The following is a 19,708-nucleotide window of genomic DNA, read 5'->3' on the forward strand; positions in this document are numbered from 1 at the left end:
TAGATTACTAATTACTCCCTTTTACTACTCCTAGTAGGTAATTGATCTGGCTCAGCCTGTGGGGTTACGGGGTCAAATGCAGGCAGAAATCATACACACCTGCTCCCTGCTCCCTCTATTCAGTCCCCAGTTTACAGATGAGGAAACCAAGGCACAGAGAAGTTAAGTGACCCGGTCAAGGTCACAGAGTAGAAAAGTGATGAACCCGGGGCTAGACTCCTAAGTTTCCAGACTCAAAGGTCTGTCCCAATCAATCAATTAATCATATTTATTGAGCGCTTACTGTGTGCAGAGCACTGTACTAAGCGCTGGTAAGTACAAGTTGGCAACATATAGAGACAGTCCCTACCCAACAGTGGGCTCACAGTCTAGAATAATAATTTTGGTATTTGTTAAGCACTAAACAAATATCATTATTATTATTACAAGGTGACCAGGTTGTCCCACGTGGGGCTCACAATCTTTAATTCCCATTTTACAGATAAGGTAACTGAGGCCCAGAGAAGTGAAGTGACTTGCCCAATGTCACCCAGCAGACATGTGGCGGAGTCAGGATTCGAACCCATGACCTCTGACTCCGAAGCCCGGGCTCTTTCCACTGAGCCACGCTCCTTCTCAAGCTCCCAAGCTCTTTCTACCTGGCCACTTTTCTCCATTAGTGGCAGGGAAACTGCCTTTTTTTTTTTTACGGTATTTATTAAGCGCTTACTATGTGCCAGGCACGGTACTAAGCCCTGGGGTAGATACAATGTTGGATCCAATTCATGTCCCACGTGGGAGTTACAAAGCACTTAGCAGAGTGCTCTGCACACACTAAGTGCTCAAATACAATTGAATGAATGTATGAACCCTAATTCCCACTTTATAAATGAGGAGCAGGCACAGAAAAGTTAAGTGACTTACCCAAGGTCACACAGCAGACCAGTGATGGAGCTGGGATTATAACGCAGGCCCTCCTGACTTGCAGGCCCATGCTCTATCCACTGGACCAGCAGCGTGGCTCAGTGGAAAGAGCCCGGGCTTTGGAGTCAGAGGTCATGGGTTCAAATCCCGGCTCCACCACTTGTCAGCTGTGTGACTTTGGGCAAGTCACTTAACTTCTCTGTGCCTCTGTTACCTCATCTGTAAAATGGGAATTAAAACCGTGAGCCCCCCGTGGGACAACCCGATCATCTTATAACCTCTCCAGCACTTAGAACAGTGCTTTGCGCATAGTAATTCCTTAACAAATACCATTATCTGAAGCAGCGTGGCTCAGTGGAAAGAGCCTGGGCTTTGGATTCAGAGGTCATGGGTTCAAATCCCAGCTCCGCCACTTGTCAGCTGTGTGACTTTGGGCAAGTCACTTAACTTCTCTGTGCCTGTTACCTCATCTGTAAAATGGGGATTAAAACTGTGAGCCCCCCTTGGGACAAGCTGATCACCTTGTAACCTCCCCAGAGTTTAGATGCTTTGCACATAGTAAGCGCTTAATAAATGCCATCATTATTATTATAGACCATATTGTTTCTCTATTATGTTCCTATGTATTCCTCAGGCATCTAGTACAGTGCAGTGTACCTAGTAGGTACTCACTAGACACCACCACTTCTATTGGTAAATGAGGTTGGGCATAGTTTAGCCAGATTCCACTCCCATCCCAAAGACATCAAGTCTCCAAACCAGCCTGGATAAATTAGACTTTCCAACATTGCTCTAGACAGTAAGCTCCTTATTAACAACCGTAATGATAATAAAAATAATAATAATTGTGGTATTTGTTGAGTGTTTAGTATGTGCTAGGCACTGTACTGAGCGCTGGGGTGGACATAAGCAAATCAGGTTGGACACAGTCCCTGTCCCAGCTGGGGCTTACAGTCTTAACCCCCATTTTAAAGATGAGGTAACTGAGGCACAGAGAAGAGTGAAGTGACTTACTCAAGGTCACACAGACAAGTGACGGAACCAGGATTAGAACCCAGGTCCTTCTGATTCCCAGGCCCGTGTTTTATCCATCAGGCCACGCCGCTTTCCTTGTTGGCAGGAAACACATCTACCAATAATAATGATAGTAATAATAATTGTGGTATTTGGTAAGAGCTTACTATGTGCCAGGCACTGTCCTAAGCACTAGGGTAGATACAAATTAACCCAGTTGGACACAGTCTCTGTCTCATGTGGGGCTCACAGTCTTAATCCCCATTTAACAGATGAGGCAACTGAGGCCCAGAGAAGTGAAGTGGCTTGCCCAAGGTTACAGAGCAGACGAGTGGCAGAGCCTGGATTAGAACCCAGGTCCTCCCGACTCCCAGGCCTGTGCTCTATCCATTAGGCCACACTGCTTCTTGTGGGCAGAAAATACATCTATCAACTCCGTGATATTGTCCTCTCCCAATCGCTCGGTGCTCCACATACTGCGAGAGCTCAATAAATAGCACGGAGAGTGGACCAATGAAGTTTTTTGGGTTTGGTTTTTTTTTTTTTACTACCAATAAATAAGCTGGAACCAGATAAGAAATGCTAGCAAGTCCGTCCTGGGAGCCCTGCCTTTTTTCTTCTGTGACGTTTATCGGACTTCATTCCAAAGTTCCGGGCACAAGCCTCTGGGATGGGGGCCGGAGGCAAAGTCCACAGGAGCAATGTCCAGTTTTCAGAAATCCACACAGCTCACAGCGTCCTACGCCACACAAAGCGAAGATTCTCAGCCAACCAAGCCCCCGTACACCAGACGGAATGAACACGGGAGAAAGAGCGCACCAGGCGCACTTAGAAATATAGAATTTATTTTTGCACACACCACAGTTGAACTTTCTGTACACGGTTATCTGGAAGAGATGTATAATACTTGTGAACAGCATTGGGTATTGCATCCGCACACTGCTTAGGCTGAGGAGGGAGGAAAACTTGCTTGTTTTTCTCTCTTTTGCTTTTTTTTGTGGGGGTAAAGCTCACTTTGCTTATTTTATTCCTTCCTCCTGAGAGAAGTTCTGAAATGCATGTATTCACACATCCCAGCCTGTGCATACCTATACTCCAACTGAGATTATTATTCACTCCTTCCTTTTACGACTTCTGGGTCCAACAAGCAGCAAAAGATGGGATCTCTGGGTCGAGTACAGAGAAAGAGAGAGAGACACGTGCACACAGGAAAAGCTCCCAGCTACTTCTTCGCCCTGCTGTAGTTTCAAACACCAAGGCATTCAGGTCACCACACACTTTTCTAGAGAAATCTTAAGGAAAACAAAAATCTTGGGTTTTGTTCACATGCTCAGCTTTGGGGATGTCAGAGGGATAGAGAGAGAGGACCCCCCCTTCTCTTCCAATCTCTATCCCTCCTTAAAGCAGTAGTGGGTTCCATTCTTTTTTATTCTCTGAGAAATAAGCAGGAAATTCACAGGTGGCATCACACCTGAGAACTCTACTGAGGAGCAGGGGTGTCTATGGAAAAGAGCAGGAGGGAGAACAAGAAAAAAAATAGAAGCTAAGCTTTCTAAGTTGTGGTAAATGAAGAATTCTTAAAGCTTGAAGAAACTTGGAATGTCATCCTTTTCCACTCGGGCTCTCCGAGGGGGGAACCCCTTTTAGGCATTCAGATTCGAGGGGTGGAATCCTTCCAACTGTGAATTACATCATTTACTAGTAGTGTCCTGTTGCAAAGTCTGTTTGGGAGTTCTACCTCAGGCACATGAAGGTATAGACACTCACCTAGTAGAGAAGCCTCAAACAAGGGGAGGAAGAGCTATTTCTACTAGGGGCTAGTCCCGGGAAGCCTAAGTTTCTTCCAAAAAGTCCGATTCCGCATCGATGGATCCGTTTCTGACGATCATCTTGCTGTAGTTCTTCTGTTGCTCTTCCTTGAAGGTGCCTTTCACCGTGGCTCTCTTCAGACCTCCATCCCTGCAAACACAAGATAAAGGGGAAAATGAGACGCTCCGACTGGAGGAGGTTCACGTGCGGGTCCCAGCACGCTTTCAGGTTTGAGATGCACATCTGTGGAAGGATGGTGGGATCCTGTGACATTGGGGGTAACCTAAGCGATCGACCCAAATCCAGAATAACACGATGAACGAGAGACTTTATTGCCTCAGAGTTAATGTTCCCCGAATCCTCGATGGGCAAATAAATCATAGCTCGTAAATAACTGGAATTTTTTTTTTTAAGTCCTGCCCCGAGCCCCAGGAAGGATGTGGCAGAAGGCTTTGGGGAATGGGTAGGGAATGTATCTAATAATAATAATAATAATAATGGCATTTATTAAGCGCTTACTATGTGCAAAGCACTGTTCTAAGCGCTGGGGAGGTTACAAGGTGATCAGGTTGTCCCACGGGGGGCTCATAGTCTGAATCCCCATTTTACAGATGAGGTAACTGAGGCCCAGAGAAGTGAAGTGACTTGCCCAAAGTCACACAGCCGATAATTGGCAGAGCCAGGATTTGAACCCATGACCTCTGACTCCAAAGCCCAGGCTCTTTTCCACTGAGCCACGCTGCTTCTCTAAGTATCTGTTATATCGCACTCTCCCAAGTGATTAATACAGTGCCCCGCACACAGCAAGTGCTCAACAGAGAGGCAGCGTGGCTCAGTGGAAAGAGCGCAGGCTTGGGAGTCAGAGGTCATGGGTTCTAATCCCGGCTCTGCCACGTCTGCTGTGTGACCTTGGGCAAGTCACTTAACTTCTCTGTGCCTCAATTACCTTAATGGAGATTAAGACTGTTAGCCCCCCGTGGGACAACCTGATCACCTCATATCCCCCCCCCCCCCCACCCCCGGCACTTAGAACAGTGCTTCGCACATAGTAAGCGCTTAACAAATGCCATCATTATTATTATTACTAGATACGACCGACTGATTTGAGAGATGGACTCGGTCTTTTTAGGCTTATTCAGCCCCCTGGCACATCTGGATTCTGCACAGATGTTTGTGGTGAAGGCTTGTGGGTTAGTGAGTTCAGGGATCCTCGGTCTACACCTCAGGACCTCAGAGTTGGTGAACAGTGGAAAAATCCTGTGTGTTTCAGGGTAAACTCCACCAGGGCAGGGACCGTGTCAAACAGAATTTCCTTACTACCGGCTTTAAAGCACTCAAGCCTACCACACTGATCTCCCACTACCTCACTGATCTTCTCCACTGAGGAGCAGCGTGGCTCAGTGGAAAGAGCCCGGGCTTTGGAGTTCAAAATCCCGGCTCTGCCAATTGTCAGCTGTGTGACTTTGGGCAAGTCACTTAACTTCTCTGTGTCTCAGTTACCTCATCTGTAAAATGGGGATGAAGACTGTGAGCCTCCCGTGGGACAACCTGATCACCTTGTTACCTCCCCAGTGCTTAGAACAGTACTTTGCACATAGTAAGCACTTAATAAATGTCATCATTACTATTATTATTACTACAGCCCAGCCTGCACATCTCACTCCTCTAACTCACCTACTCACTGTATTTCCACCTGGTCTACTCTATTTATTTTACTTGTACATATCTATTCGATTTATTTTATTTTGTTGGTATGTTTGGTTTTGTTTTTGTCACCCCCTTTTAGACTGTGAGCCCACTGTTGGGTAGGGACTGTCTCTATATGTTGCCAACTTGTACTTCTCAAGGGCTTAGTACAGTGCTCTGCACACAGTAAGCGCTCAATAAATACGATTGATTGATTGATCTCACGTCTAACCCCTCACCCACTTCTTCCCCTTCTGCCTCAGAACTCCCTTCCTCTTCATCTGACAGACCTCCATCCTTCCCAATCTTCAAAGCCTTATTAACAACACATCTACAACACTTCCTCTCCCCGCCCACTCCTGTGTGTCACTTATTCACTCTGTTCTGTAACCCTAAAACACTCGATAGTCACCTCACCCTCATCCACAAAGCACCTTGGTACAAATCCGTACCTGAAGCCATTTTCCCTATCTGCAATTTATTTTAATAAATGCCTCCCGCTCTAGACTGGAAGCTCTTTGAGGGCAGGGATCATGTCTGCGAACTTTGTCATCGTATATTTTCCCATGCGCTTAGTACAGTGCTCTGATAACAGTAAGCGCTTAATAAAATAGGACTGAATGAATGAATGAATGTCTGCTGTGTGGCCTCAAGCAAGTCACATTACTTCCCTGTACCTCAGTTCCCACAGCTGTAAAATGGGGATTAAAACTGTGAGACCCATGTGGGATAGAGAACTGTGTCCAAGCCGATTATCTTTGATGTACCCCAGTGCTTCCAGCGCTTAGAACAGTGCTTTGCACATAGTAAGCACTTAATAAATGCCATCATTATTACAGTGCCTGGCACAAAGCACTTAAACACCACAATTATTATTATTATTATTAAGTACCCAGAACATTACTCGGCAAACAGCAGGCAGGTAATAAATACAACAGATTGACTGACCTCTTTATACCCTGAAAAATTTTAGGTTTAGTTACTGATACAATCTTTTTCCGAAGCCCACAGTCTGGCCCATAGTGCTGCCGGAGGGCAAGAACCTATAAGTGACAGGTGCTAAATATGGTGGAAATTCAACCCCCAGATCTCCACGAACCCAGAAATCCGCGATCCTTACCACGGAAGCTCAACTAGTCCTCCTTGGATAGCGATGGCGGACTTGACTCTATTGGCAAACTGCACGGCGTCTTCACCCTCCTACAAACACAGAGAGGGGGGCTTTCTGTTAGAGTGTAAGCTCCCTATGGGCAGGACAAGTTTCCCCTTTCTTATTTTCTCCGAGCGCCTAGCACAGTGCACAGCACCAAATGGGTGCTCAATAAATGCCACTACTACTACTACTAGCCAGAAATCAATCACTGAGTGTGAAAGGAGCCATCCACATCCGTTCAAACTACTCCCAAACCAAGCTGGGCCTGAAATTCACCTCTGAGGCGGGGGGTGGGAGGGGAGGAAGAGGAGATGAACTATTACCACTAGACCAGGGTTGACTTTCAGAAATATAGTTGAGAAGCTGTGGGGTCTAGTGGGAAGTGCCTGGGCGTCAGAGGACCTGAGTTCTAGTCCCGGCTCTGCCGCCTGTCTGCTTTGTGACTTTGGAAAAGTCACTTCACTTCTCTGGGTTTCGGTTTCCTTATCTTTAAACTGGGGAGTCTGTTCTTCCCTCTCCATTATACAAGTAAATAAAACATTATACAATTATACGTTATACAATGACAGTAAGCCCCAAGTGGGACAAGGACTGTGTGCTACGTGTTTATCTCGTATGGACCCCAGTGCTTGGCACATAGTAAATGCTTTAGAGTCTTTTAGACTGTGAGCCCACTGTTGGGTAGGGACTGTCTCTATATGTTGCCAACTTGTACTTCCCAAGCGCTTAGTACAGTGCTCTGCACACAGTAAGCGCTCAATAAGTACGATTGATTGATTAAGAGATAGCACAGTTATTATCGCTGTTATTATGGTTGACTCTTCAGAGATCAATACAACAGCTTGTTAGAATATAAGCTCCTCAAGGGCAGGAACAGGGGTCTTTGCTCCTGCTGTACTTTCCCAAGCACTTAGTAAAGTCCCCGGTTCCCAGCAGATGCTTGATAAACACCACTGGTGGGACAGGAAACCTGGATGCTAACCCTCCCTGTGACTCCAACGGAGAATCAGAGTGGCCTAGTGGAAAGAGCTTGGGCATCAGAGGACCTGGGTTCTAATCTAGGCTCTGTCTAATGTGTGCTGCATGACCTAGGGCATGTCACTTAACCTCTCTGAGCCTCAGTTCCCTCATCTGTAAAATAAGGATTAAGACTGTGAGCCCCATGTGGGACAGGGACTGAGTCCAACCTGCTAGGCCCGATGCTCCGTAGAGTGCTTGGCACATAGTGAGCGCTTAACAAATGCCATTAAAAACAAAACTTATACAACTTCCTCCCCGTATTAGCAAACAGAGCGCCTGGCTCTTCTATGGAAGCTGCGCCAGTTCTTAAACAAAGGACACTATTTTTTGAGGAAGCAGTGTGGCCCAGTGGAAAGAGCCCGGGCTTCGGAGTCAGAGGACCTGGGTTCTAATCCCAGCTCCTCCAAATGTCTGCTGTGTGTGACCTTGGGCAAGTCACTTCACTTCTCTGGGCTTCAGTTCCCTCATCTGTAAAATAGGGATTAAGACTGTGAGCCCCATGTGGGACAGGGATTGTGTCCGACATGATTCACTTGTACCTATCCCAGCACTTAGTACAGTGCCTGGCATGTAGTGAGCGCCTAACAAGTACCATTACTACTGTTATTGCGTGGCTCAGTGAGAAGCAGTGTGGCTCAGTGGAAAGAGCACGGGCTTTGGAGTCAGAGGTCGTGGGTTCAAATCCCGGCTCCGCCCCATGTCTGCTGTGTGACCTTGGGCAGGTCACATAACTTCTCAGAGCCTCAGTTACCTCATCTGTAAAATGGGGACGATGACTGTGAGCCCCACGCAGGACAACCTGATCACCTTGTATCCCCCCAGCGCTTAGAACAGTGCTTTGCACATAGTAAGCGCTTAACAAATGCCATTATCATTATTATTATTATTATTATTTATGGGTTCAAATCCCAGCTCCGCCAATTGTCAGCTGTGTGACTTTGGGGAAGTCTCTTCACTTCTCTGTGCCTCAGTTGCCTCATCTGTAAAATGGGAATTAAGACTGTGAGTCCCCCGTGGGACAACCTGATCACCTTGTAACCTCCCCAGCGCTTAGAACAGTACTTTGCACATAGTAAGCGTTTACTAAATGTCATTATTATTATTATATTATTCTTATTAATACACTGAGACTTATTTTAGGAGCTCAGGTTTCAGCTCGGGATTAGTGACCTTCTACCTACCCCAGGGTTTAGTAGAGTGCCTGACACATAATAAGCGCTTAACAAATGCCACAATTCTTATTAAGCTGGGCTAAAACCCAGTGCCTTGGGGAGCAGAGGAGGACATCCAAAGCCCAGAGGGTCTGGAGCTGGGGGCCGAGGCCTACCTCTCTGGTCTCGGGAGGCAGGTACCACACGTCGCAGACGATGGCCCAGCTGGTCATCATTCGCAGCAGGTAGCTCACCATGTTGTATTTGCTGCTGTTGTAGAAGGCGTCGCCGAACTGCGGGTCGTACTGTAACAGGGACGCGACAGTCAGTCAGTCTATCCTACGTGAGAAGCAGCGCGGCTCAGTGGAAAGAGCCCGGGCTTTGGAGTCGGAGGTCAGGGGTTCAAATCCCGGCTCCGCCACTTGTCGGCTGGGTGACTTTGGGCAAGTCGCTTCACTTCTCTGGGCCTCAGTTCCCTCATCTGGAAAATGGGGATGAAGACTGTGAGCCCCCCCGTGGGGACAACCTGATCACCTTGTATCCTCCCCAGCGCTTAGAACAGTGCTTTGCACGTAGTAAGCGCTTAATAAATGCTATTATTATTATTATTTGTCTTGTCTTCTGCCGTCGAGTCGTCTGCAACCCATAGTGACGCCATGGACGCATCTCCCCCAGAACGCCCCACCTCCATCTGCAATCTTTCTGGTAGTGGATCCGTAGAGTCGTCTTGGTCAAAATCCAGTAGTGGTTGACCACCGCCTCCTTCTGCTCTGTAAACTTGAGTCACTGCCCTCGACTCTCTCCGATGCCGCTGCTGCCCAGCACAGGGGAGTTTTGACTTGTAGCAGATTGCCTGCCACTCACTAGCCACTGACCAAGCTAGGAATGGAATAGGTAGGCCTCTACTACATCTACTGAATTAGACTCCCCCAAGCATTTAGTACAGTGCTTGGCACATAGCAAGCCCTCATTACATACCCTCGATCCACTGAAACGACATGTGAGCCTGTTGTTGGGTAGGGACCCTCTCTATATGTTGCCAACTTGTACTTCCCAAGCGCTTAGTACAGTGCTCTACGATTGACTGAATCCCAACGCTGTCATTTGCCTGCTGGGTGAGCCTGGGCACGTCTCAAAGCTTCTGTAAAATGGGAGTCCTCATCTGTAAACCGGGATTTGATACCTGTTCACCCTCCTACTTAGATTGTAAGCCCCGTGTGGAATTGCTAGTACAGTACTCTGCACACAGTAGGCGCTCAATAAATACGATTGGATGAATGAATTGGCACCGTATCTGACCTGGTGACCTTGTATCTAGCACAGCGCTCGGCACATAGTCAGCGCTTAACAAATACCACCCTTATTATCATTGGTACAGCCTCCGTTTTACCTTCATCGCAACCGGATGGATGGTTCCCCCGATCTCAAAGCTTCCCTTTTTGAACATCATGACCGACGTGTTATTGATGCAGGTACCTGGTGGAGGGAAATTTCAGATTCCTTCGGGCGGAGGTACCGGCCATATCGGGCGAGATAATTCCAATTGAGGTCAGTTAGGCTGCCAATCTGGCCCGGGTTTGTTGTATAAAGTTCCGCCAGGACCGTCCAAGAGGCCCTGCCATCTTTTAGCGGCAGTGGGAATAGATTGACTTGCCTCTGATTTGAGCTGTTTTGGGGTCAAGTCTCCCCGAGGCCTTCCAGATCCAGGGGGTACCTCCATTGGGGGCTCTTGGCTGGAACCATCGGGCAGGGGGACGGGGGGCTCTTTGCCTCTTTGCAAGAGACTGGAAGCTTTCTGAAGGAAGGAATACTTCCCAAGCACTTAGTACAGTGCTCTGCACACAGTAAGCGCTCAATAAATATGACTGACCGAATGAATGAATGAATATTCTCCCAAGCGCTTCGTACAGTGCTCTGCACACAGTAAATTGCATGCTCCTTGAAGGCAGAGATAGTGCTCGCTATCTCTCTCTCCTAAGTGCTTAATACAGTGCACTGCACACAGTTGTCTGTAAGCTCTTTCAGGGCAGGGATGGTATCCTCTATCTTATTTTGCACTCTCCCAGGGGCATAGTTTGATGCCTTGGCACGCAATGGGTGCTGAATGAATACTTTACCTTCAGGAAAAATTAGGATGGGCAGTTTTTTCTTATCCGCAATGTGTTCTTTGAGCCTGTAAAGACAGAAGAGGAAGGTTTGGAGCCTGTCTTGTACAAAAGCATTCTGGTGACTCAGGGTAGAGGAACAAGCCAGCAAAAGCCTCCATGGAAGAACTTCTATACTTCTGTTCCTCCCCTGGTTCTGGTAACTGGGACAACGCCAGGCCTACGAGTCAGAGGATCTGGGTTCTCATCCAAGGTCTGTCACTTGACCTTGCGTGAGTCATTTCACTTGCCTGGGCCTCAGGTTTCTCGTCAGTAAAATGGGGATTCGACAACTGTCCCCCTTCCCCTTAGACCATGAGCCCCAAGCGGTTCGGGGACCATGTCTGGCGCTTGGCACAATGCTTGGCACAAAGTAAGCGCTTAACAGACACCCCAACTGTTCTTCTTCTTCTCCGGGGCTCCCTCATCATTAGTCTTCCCCTCTGGGGACCATCCCTCTGGGGCTCCATTATCATCATTCAATCAGGCTTACTGTGTATAGCGCACTGTACTAAGCACTTGGGAGACTACACTAGAATAATAAACAGACACATTCCCTGCCTACAGCGAGCTAACAGTCTAGAGGTGGGGACAGAGACATTAATAGAAATAAATTATAATAATAATGATGGCATTTATTAAGCACTTACTGTGTGCAGAGCACTCTTCTAAGCTCTGATTACTGATATGGACAAAAGTGCTGTGGGGCTCTGGAGGGCGGATGAATGAGCCCAATGTTGGGTAGGGACTGTATATGTTGCCAATTTGTACTTCCCAAGCGCTTAGTACAATGCTCTGCACATAGTAAGCGCTCAATAAATACGATTGATGATGATGATAAAGGGAACACGTCAGGGCGACACAGACGGGAGTGAGGAAGAGGAAAGGAGGGCTTAGTCAGGGAGGGGAATAAATTGTATTTATTGAGCACTTAATGTGAGCAGAGCACTGTACTCAGTGCTTGGAAGAGTGCAATAGAATAATAATTGACAGGCAGATTCCCTGCCCAAAGTGAGTTTACATTCTAGAGGGGGCGAAGGACATTAATATAAATAAATAAAATTACAGATATATACACAAGTACTGTGGGACTGGGAGGAGGGGGATTAATAAAGGGAGCAGGTCCGGGTGACACAGAAGGGAGTGGAAGAGGAAAGGAGGGCTTAGTCGGGGAAGGCCTCTTGGAGGAGATGGGCCTTCGATAAGGCCTCCCCCTCCCCATCCCCCCCGCCTTGCCTCCTTCCCCTCCCCACAGCACCTGTATATATGTATATATGTTTGTACGGATTTATTACTCTATTTATTTTATTTGTACATGTTTATTCTATTTATTTTATTTTGTTAATATGTTTTGTTTTGTTGTCTGTCTCCCCCTTCTAGACTGTGAGCCCGCTGTCGGGTAGGGACCGTCTCTATATGTTGCCAACTTGGACTTCCCAAGCGCTTAGTCCAGTGCTCTGCACACAGTAAGCGCTCAATAAATACGACTGAATGAATGAATGAATGAAAGGAGAGTAATCGTCCGTCAGAGGTGGGGAGGGGGGGCTTTCCGATAGACGAGTTCATTCTTTGCCTGTGGGAGTCCATCCCCCCGACCCCGGCTTGGGGCTGGTTCCATGTGGCCCCTCACCTCTTGATGACCAAGTGGCGATCTTTCATCTCGGAGCGCTCAAACCACACGTGGGGACAGGCCTTGACCATGGCGCGCTGGATCAGCCCCATCAGCCCGCCGTGGGCCTGGCCCACCTGCAATCGATCAATCAATCAATCAACCAAATCGCATTTATTGAGCGCTTACTGTGTGCACAGCACTGTACTGAGCGCTTGGGAAGTCCAAGTTGGCAACATACAGAGACAGTCCCTACCCAACAGTGGGCTCACAGTCTAAAAGGGGGAGACAGAGAACAAAACCAAACATACTACCAAAATAGAATAGATACGTACAAGTAAAATAGAGTAATAAATATGTACAAACATATATACATATATACAGGTGCTGTGGGGAAGGAGGTAATCAATCAATCGTATTTATTGAGCGCTTACTGTGTGCAGAGCACTGTACTAAGCGCTTGGGAAGTCCAAGTTGGCAACATACAGAGACAGTCCCTACCCAACAGCGGGCTCACAGTCTAAAAGGGGGAGACAGAGAACAAAACCAAACATACTAACAAAATAAAATAGAATAGATACGTACAAGTAAAATAAATCGAGTAATAAATATGTACAAACATATATACATATATACAGTGGGGAAGGGAAGGAGGTAATCAATCAATCGTATTTATTGAGCGCTTACTGTGTGCAGAGAACTGTACTAAGCGCTTGGGAAGTACAAGTTGGCAGGGTCGCCAGAGGGTGAGAAGCCCCGCTCAGAGACCACCACTCTCTCCTCGCCCCTCACCCTCAGCGGGCAGTCTCCCCCAAAACACCCAGCCAGTGCCCCCCCTCTTGGACAGGAGAGGGGCTGGATGCTCCCAGCAGTCTGGGAAAGCTGGCCGAGAAGCAGTGTAGCCTAGTGGAAAGAGCACGGGCCCGGGCGTCAGGCGACCGGGTTCTAGTCTTACCTCTGTCAAGTCTTAGCTTATAATAATAATAATAATGGCATTTATTAAGCGCTTACTTTGTGCAAAGCACTGTTCTAAAGCGCTGGGGTAGATACCTGGTGATCAGGTTGTCCCACATGGGGCTCACAGTCTTAATCCCCATTTTACAGATGAGGTAACTGAGGCGCAGAGAAGTTAAGTGACTTGCACAAAGTCACATAGCAGATAAGCGGGATTAGAACCCATGACCTCTGACTCCCAAGCCCGTGCTCTTTCCACTGAGCTCTCTACTGTATTGCACATAGTAAGCGCTTAACAAATGCCATTATTATTATTACTGTATCTATCTCTGTGCTTAGAACAGTGCTTGGCACATAGTAAATGCTTAACAAATACCATTATTATTATTATTATTCAGTTCTCCGCACCTCAGTTCTCCTGTCCTCCCTCTTAATAATAATGTTGGTATTTGTTAAGTGCTTACTATGTGCCAGGCACTATTCTAAGCACTGGGGTAGATACTAGGTGATCAGGTTGTCCCACGTGGGGCTCACAGTCTTAATCCCCATTTGACAGATGAGGTAACTGAGGCCCAGAGAAGTGAAGTGACTTGGGCCAAAGTCACCCAGCTGACAAGTGGTGGAGCCGGGATTAGAACCCGTGACCTCTGGCTCCCAAGACCGGGCTCTTTCCACTGAGCCACGCTGCTCTTACTTAGACTATTTATTACTCTATTTATTTATTTATCTTACTTGTACATATCTATTCTATTTATTTTATTTTGTTAGTATGTTTGGTTTTGTTCTCTGTCTCCCCCTTTTAGACTGTGAGCCCACTGGGACTGTCTCTATATGTTGCCAACTTGTACTTCCCAAGCGCTTAGTACAGTGCTCTGCACACAGTAAGCGCTCAATAAATACGATTGATTGATTGATTGATTGATTGATTAGACTGGGAGCCCCACACGGGACAGGGTCTGTTTCCAACCCGATTAAGATGTATCTACCAGAGAAGCAGCGTGGCTCAGTGGAAGGAGCCCAGGCTTGGGGGTCAGAGGTCATGGGTTCTAATCCCGGCTCCGCCATGTGTTTGCTGTGTGACCTTGGGCAAGTCACTTAACTTCTCTGAGCCTCAGTTCCCTCATCTGTCAAATGGGGATTAAGACTGTGAGCCCCCCGTGGGACCACCTGATCACCTAGTATCTACCCCAGTGCTTAGAATAGTGCCTGGCACATAGTAAGCGCTTAACAAATACCAACATTATTATTAAGAGGGAGAACAGAAGAACTGAGGCGCGGAGAAGTGAATAATAATAATAATGATGATGGTATATGTTAAGCGTTTACTATGTGCCAAGCACTGTTCTAAGCATGTCCTAACCGGTCACGGGTTCTAATCCCGGCTCCGCCACGTGTTTGCTGTGTGACCTTGGGCAAGTCACTTAACTTCTCTGAGCCTCAGTTCCCTCATCTGTCAAACGGGGATTAAGACTGTGAGCCCCACGTGGGACAACCTGATCACCTTGTATCCCCCCCAGCGCTTAGAACAGTGCTTTGCACATAGTAAGCGCTTAAGAAATGCCATCGTTATTATTATTATTGCCCCCACACTTAAACAACAGTGTTTGACACAGAGTAAGCGCTTAATAAATGCCATTAAAAAGAAAAAGTCACTGGTACCTGAAGAGGAATCAGCCCATCAGCCCAACAAAGTTACGGCGTTTGAGCGGAGCCGGGCACACGTCTCCCCGAGGAGGCACCCCCCGCGGGTCGGGACCCCGGAGTCCCCCACCCCCAGAAGTTGAGCGGCCCTTACCATGGCGAAGCAGCCGTCAGTCGACAGAATGAGGACGTCGATGGGGGACGTGTGATTAGCCACACAGATGCCTCCCTTCTGCGGTCGGTACTGCCTGCAATGACAAACCGCGGTCCATCCCCCGCCAAATATGCCAAGCTACTGGATTTCCAGTCAGTTGGATTTACTGAGCGCTCACTGAGTGCAGAGCACTCTGCCTCTCTTCTACTACAGAAACAGCGTGGCTCAGTGGAAAGGGCACGGGGTTTGGAGTCAGGGGTCATGGGTTTGAATCCCGACTCCGCCAATTAATAATGATGGTATTTGTTAAGCGCTTACTATGTGCAAAGCACTGTTCTAAGCGCAGGGGAAGTTACAAGGTGATCAGGTTGTCCCATGGGGGCTTACAGTTTTAATCCTCATTTTACAGGTTACAAGGTGATCGGGTTGTCCAACAGGGGCTTACAGTTTTAATCCTCATTTTACAGGTTACAAGGTGATCAGGTTGTCCCACGGGGGCTTACAGTTTTACTCCTCATTTTACAGATGAGGTAACTGAGGCACAGAGAAGTTAACTGACTTTCCCAAAGTCACACAGCTGACAGTTGGCGGAGCCGGGATTTGAACCCATGACCTCTGACTCCAAAGCCCGTGCTCTTTCCACCGGGCCACGCTGCTTCTCCAATTAGCTGTGTGACTTTGGGCAAGTCACTTTACTTCTCTGGGCCTCAGTTCCCTCATCTGTAAAATGGGGATGAAGACTGTGAGCCCCACGTGGGACAACCTGATCACCTTGTAACCTCCCCAGGGCTTAGAACAGTGCTTTGCACATAGTAGGCGCTTAACAATTATTATTTTTACTAAGCGCTTGGGAGAGTACATTATAGCAATATAACAGACACTGTCCCTGCCCACATTGAGTTTTTACAGTCTAGAGGACTACCACCAGTTCGGGAAAAAGATACAATACTTACAATTGACTTGACTATGGTAATAAAGCCCCCCTCCCCTCCTTTTAATAGTATTTGTGAAGCGCTTCCTATGTGCCAGGCACCGTGCTAAGTGCTGGGGTAGATAGATTTACGAGGTTGGACTCAGTCCCTGTCCCACATCAGGCTCACAATCTTAATCCCCATTTTCCAGATGAGGTCACTGAGGCCCAGAAAAGTGAAGTGACTGGTCCAAGGTCACGCAGCAGGTAAGGGGCAGAGCCGGGATTGAAACTCAGGTCCTTCTGACCCCCAGGCATGTGCTCTATCCACTTCTTCTGCCCCTTTCTTTAACAACTCCCCCACCATTGGGTGGTGAGGCCCTTAAGATGAACTGCCTGTTGCCGTGGCCTAGTGGAAAGATTTAAGGACAGAGTCAGGAGGCCTGGGTTCTAATCCCGCTTCTGCCACTACTCTTCTGTGGAACCAGGGACACCTCACTTAACTGTACTGCAGTTTTCTCATCGGTAAAACGGGAGCAAGATACCTGCTTTTACTATCAACTCCACACTGGATAAGATGTACAAAAAAGGATCACCCACCCATCCTCTGAACTACAAACTGCTATATTGCACTCCTCAAGCTCTTAGTAATAATAATAATAAATAATAATGGCATTAAGTGCTGACTATGTGCAAAGCAGTGTTCTAAGCGCTGGGGAGGTTACAAGGTGACCAGGTTGTCCCATGGGGGGCTCACAGTTTTAATCCCCATTTTACAGATGAGGTAACTGAGGCACAGAGAGGTTAAGTTACTCTATTTATTACTCTATTTATTTCTCTATTTATTTATTCATTACTCTATTTATTTTATTACTCTATCTATTACTCTATTTATTTATTTATTTTACTTGTACATATCTATCCTATTTATTTTGTTAGTATGTTTGGTTTTGTGCTCCGTCTCCCCCTTTTAGACTGTGAGCCCACTGTTGGGTAGGGACTGTCTCTGTATGTTGCCAACTTGTACTTCCCAAGCGCTTAGTACAGTGCTCTGCACACAGTAAGCGCTCAATAAATACGATTGATTGATTGACTGATTAAGTGACTTGTCCAAAGTCACCCAGCTGACAATTGGCAGAGCCGGGATTTGAACCCATGGACCTCTGACTCCAAAGCCCGGGCTTTTCCCACTGGGCCATGCTGCTTCTCAAAGCGCTCAATTACTACAATTGATGTGTGAGCCACCGATAATAATATTCACGGTAGTATCTGCTAAGCTCTTATTACAGGCCAAACACTGTACTAACCACTGGGGTGGATACAAGATACAACTCCTGCCTCATGTGGGGCTGCGTCTAAGTAGGAGGGGAGAACGGGAATTGAAGGCCCATTTTTCAGAGGAGGAAGTCGAGGTTTGGAGATGCTAATTGACTTACTCAAGGTCACCCAGGAGGCAAGTGGCGGAGCAGGGATTGGAACGCAGGTCCTCCAACTCCCAGGCCCGGGATTTTTCCATTATCCATCCATCCACCTGCCTCTTCCCCCGGCCAACACCCACAGGATCCCGGGCCCAGTACTCACTTGTTGTGGTAGCGAATTGTGCCAGACAGAGCTCGGACACAGATCCGGCAGCAGGTCAGGTGGACCAGTTCACTGAGCCAGCTTTTAACCCTGCGGGGGACGGGAGACATCAGCTTGTAAGACCGGCATACAACCGGCCAACGCCTGGCGGGACTCCTTTGTAGCGGGAAGTACTGAAGAATAAAGAAATTCCCCGCCTCTGCCCACTTTCCCCCCCAACAAAGTATCCGGAGATGTGTCCAGAACGGTGGAGCTAAATGCCCACACTTGGTCCTGTGAGGGCAGGAAAATTTCCATGAGAGGATTGGCAGGAAACTGTCGAGCCTAAAAACACCATATTTATTGACATAATTGCCCCCACTCTTTTGCAATACCAAAACAAATCAATCAATCGTATTTATTGAGCGCTTACTGTGTGCAGAGCACTGTACTAAGTGCTTGGGAAGTACAAGTTGGCAACGTATAGAGACAGTCCCTACCCAACAGTGGGCTCACAGTGTAAAATCAATCAATCAAGCGTATTTATTGAGCGCTTACTGTGTGCAGAGCACTGTACTAAGCGCTTGGGAAGTACAAGTTGGCAACATATAGAGACAGTCCCTACCCAACAGTGGGCTCACAGTGTAAAATCAATCAATCAAGCGTATTTATTGAGCGCTTACTGTGTGCAGAGCACTGTACTAAGCGCTTGGGAAGTACAAGTTGGCAACATATAGAGACAGTCCCTACCCAACAGTGGGCTCACAGTGTAAAATCAATCAACCAAGCGTATTTATTGAGCACTTACTGTGTGCAGAGCACTGTACTAAGCGCTTGGGAAGTACAAGTTGGCAACGTATAGAGACAGTCCCTACCCAACAGTGGGCTCACAGTGTAAAATCAATCAATCAAGCGTATTTATTGAGCGCTTACTGTGTGCAGAGCACTGTACTAAGCGCTTGGGAAGTACAAGTTGGCAACATACAGAGACAGCCCCTACCCAACAGTGGGCTCACAGTCTAAAAGGGGGAGACGGAGAACAAAGCCAAACATACTAACAAAATAAAATAAATAGAATAGATATGTACAAGTAAAATAGAGTAATAAATATGTACAAACATATATACATATATACAGGTGCTGTGGGGTAAAACAAAGTGGGGGTAATACGTGGGGTCATAGAAGAGTTAAGACTAGGAAACAGAGGAGGAGGGGAAAAAAAGGAAAAGGAAAGGAGGGGGGAAGGAATAAAATGCAATGAGGGTATTTGATACTGAAGTAAAGTCCACTATCCTTCTCTTCTCCTCTACCTGCCCTGGAAGTCTCAGTCAAGAAACTCCCTCCCCAGTGGTAGCCTGCATTTGGGGCATTAACTTGTCCTATCCTGTTCCCTCTCCACGAAGCATGCTACTCTCACTGCTTTCAAAAATAATCTTTTCTTTTTCCTTCAACAATCGCAGAGGGCTGGGAGGGGGATTCATGCGGAGGAGGCAATTAGGTGAGTCAGTGGTATAATCGGGTTCTCTTCCTGCTCAGGTTTGCCAACCGCATTTTCCCTTACTGCTTGGAAATCTCTCGACTGAGCAGGTTCCAGGGGTGAAGAGGAAGGCACAACTTGCTGGAATGAAGCTCTGAATCGCTCCAGAAATACCCAGGTCAATGTCTACAGGGTCTCCTGGAGGGGAAGAGAGAGGCTGAGAAGCTTTACCTGCTGTCTGGCAGTTGGCCTACCAAGGTTGTTCCTACAACCAGCAAGCTGATCCCAATGAAAGCCAAGGTAACTCTGGAAAACAGGGGTACAAACAAGCCATTTATTATTCCAGATGTGCACAACGCCATCCCATATCCGCCAACACCAGTGGGGCTGAAATCTTCATGATAATAATAATTATGGTACTTGTTAAGCGCTTACTATGTGCCAAGCGCCGTTCTATGCACTGGTTGGACACAGTCCCTGTCCCACATGGGGTTCAAACTCTTAATCCCCAATTTACGGACGT

At 47.3% G+C, this 19,708-nt stretch overlaps 1 protein-coding gene across 1 annotated transcript in view; it reads right to left on the reverse strand.

The window, feature by feature from the left end:
* Nucleotides 1-2,741: 2,741 nt before the first annotated feature.
* Nucleotides 2,742-19,708, reverse strand: part of GPAT3 (glycerol-3-phosphate acyltransferase 3) — a 43,708-nt gene continuing 26,741 nt past the window's right edge. Inside the window, exons 4-12 of the mRNA XM_038769319.1 lie at nucleotides 19,417-19,491; nucleotides 17,730-17,819; nucleotides 15,239-15,332; nucleotides 12,511-12,626; nucleotides 10,854-10,909; nucleotides 10,127-10,212; nucleotides 8,913-9,041; nucleotides 6,533-6,612; nucleotides 2,742-3,876 (exon numbers count right to left, since the gene is read on the reverse strand). Coding sequence (XP_038625247.1) covers nucleotides 3,750-3,876; nucleotides 6,533-6,612; nucleotides 8,913-9,041; nucleotides 10,127-10,212; nucleotides 10,854-10,909; nucleotides 12,511-12,626; nucleotides 15,239-15,332; nucleotides 17,730-17,819; nucleotides 19,417-19,491 — 853 coding nt within the window. The 3' untranslated portion in view covers nucleotides 2,742-3,749. The remainder of the gene's footprint in view (nucleotides 3,877-6,532; nucleotides 6,613-8,912; nucleotides 9,042-10,126; nucleotides 10,213-10,853; nucleotides 10,910-12,510; nucleotides 12,627-15,238; nucleotides 15,333-17,729; nucleotides 17,820-19,416; nucleotides 19,492-19,708) is intronic.

Source organism: Tachyglossus aculeatus, chromosome X5 (assembly GCF_015852505.1).
Source record: "Tachyglossus aculeatus isolate mTacAcu1 chromosome X5, mTacAcu1.pri, whole genome shotgun sequence".
NCBI classification, from domain to species: Eukaryota; Metazoa; Chordata; class Mammalia; order Monotremata; family Tachyglossidae; genus Tachyglossus; species Tachyglossus aculeatus.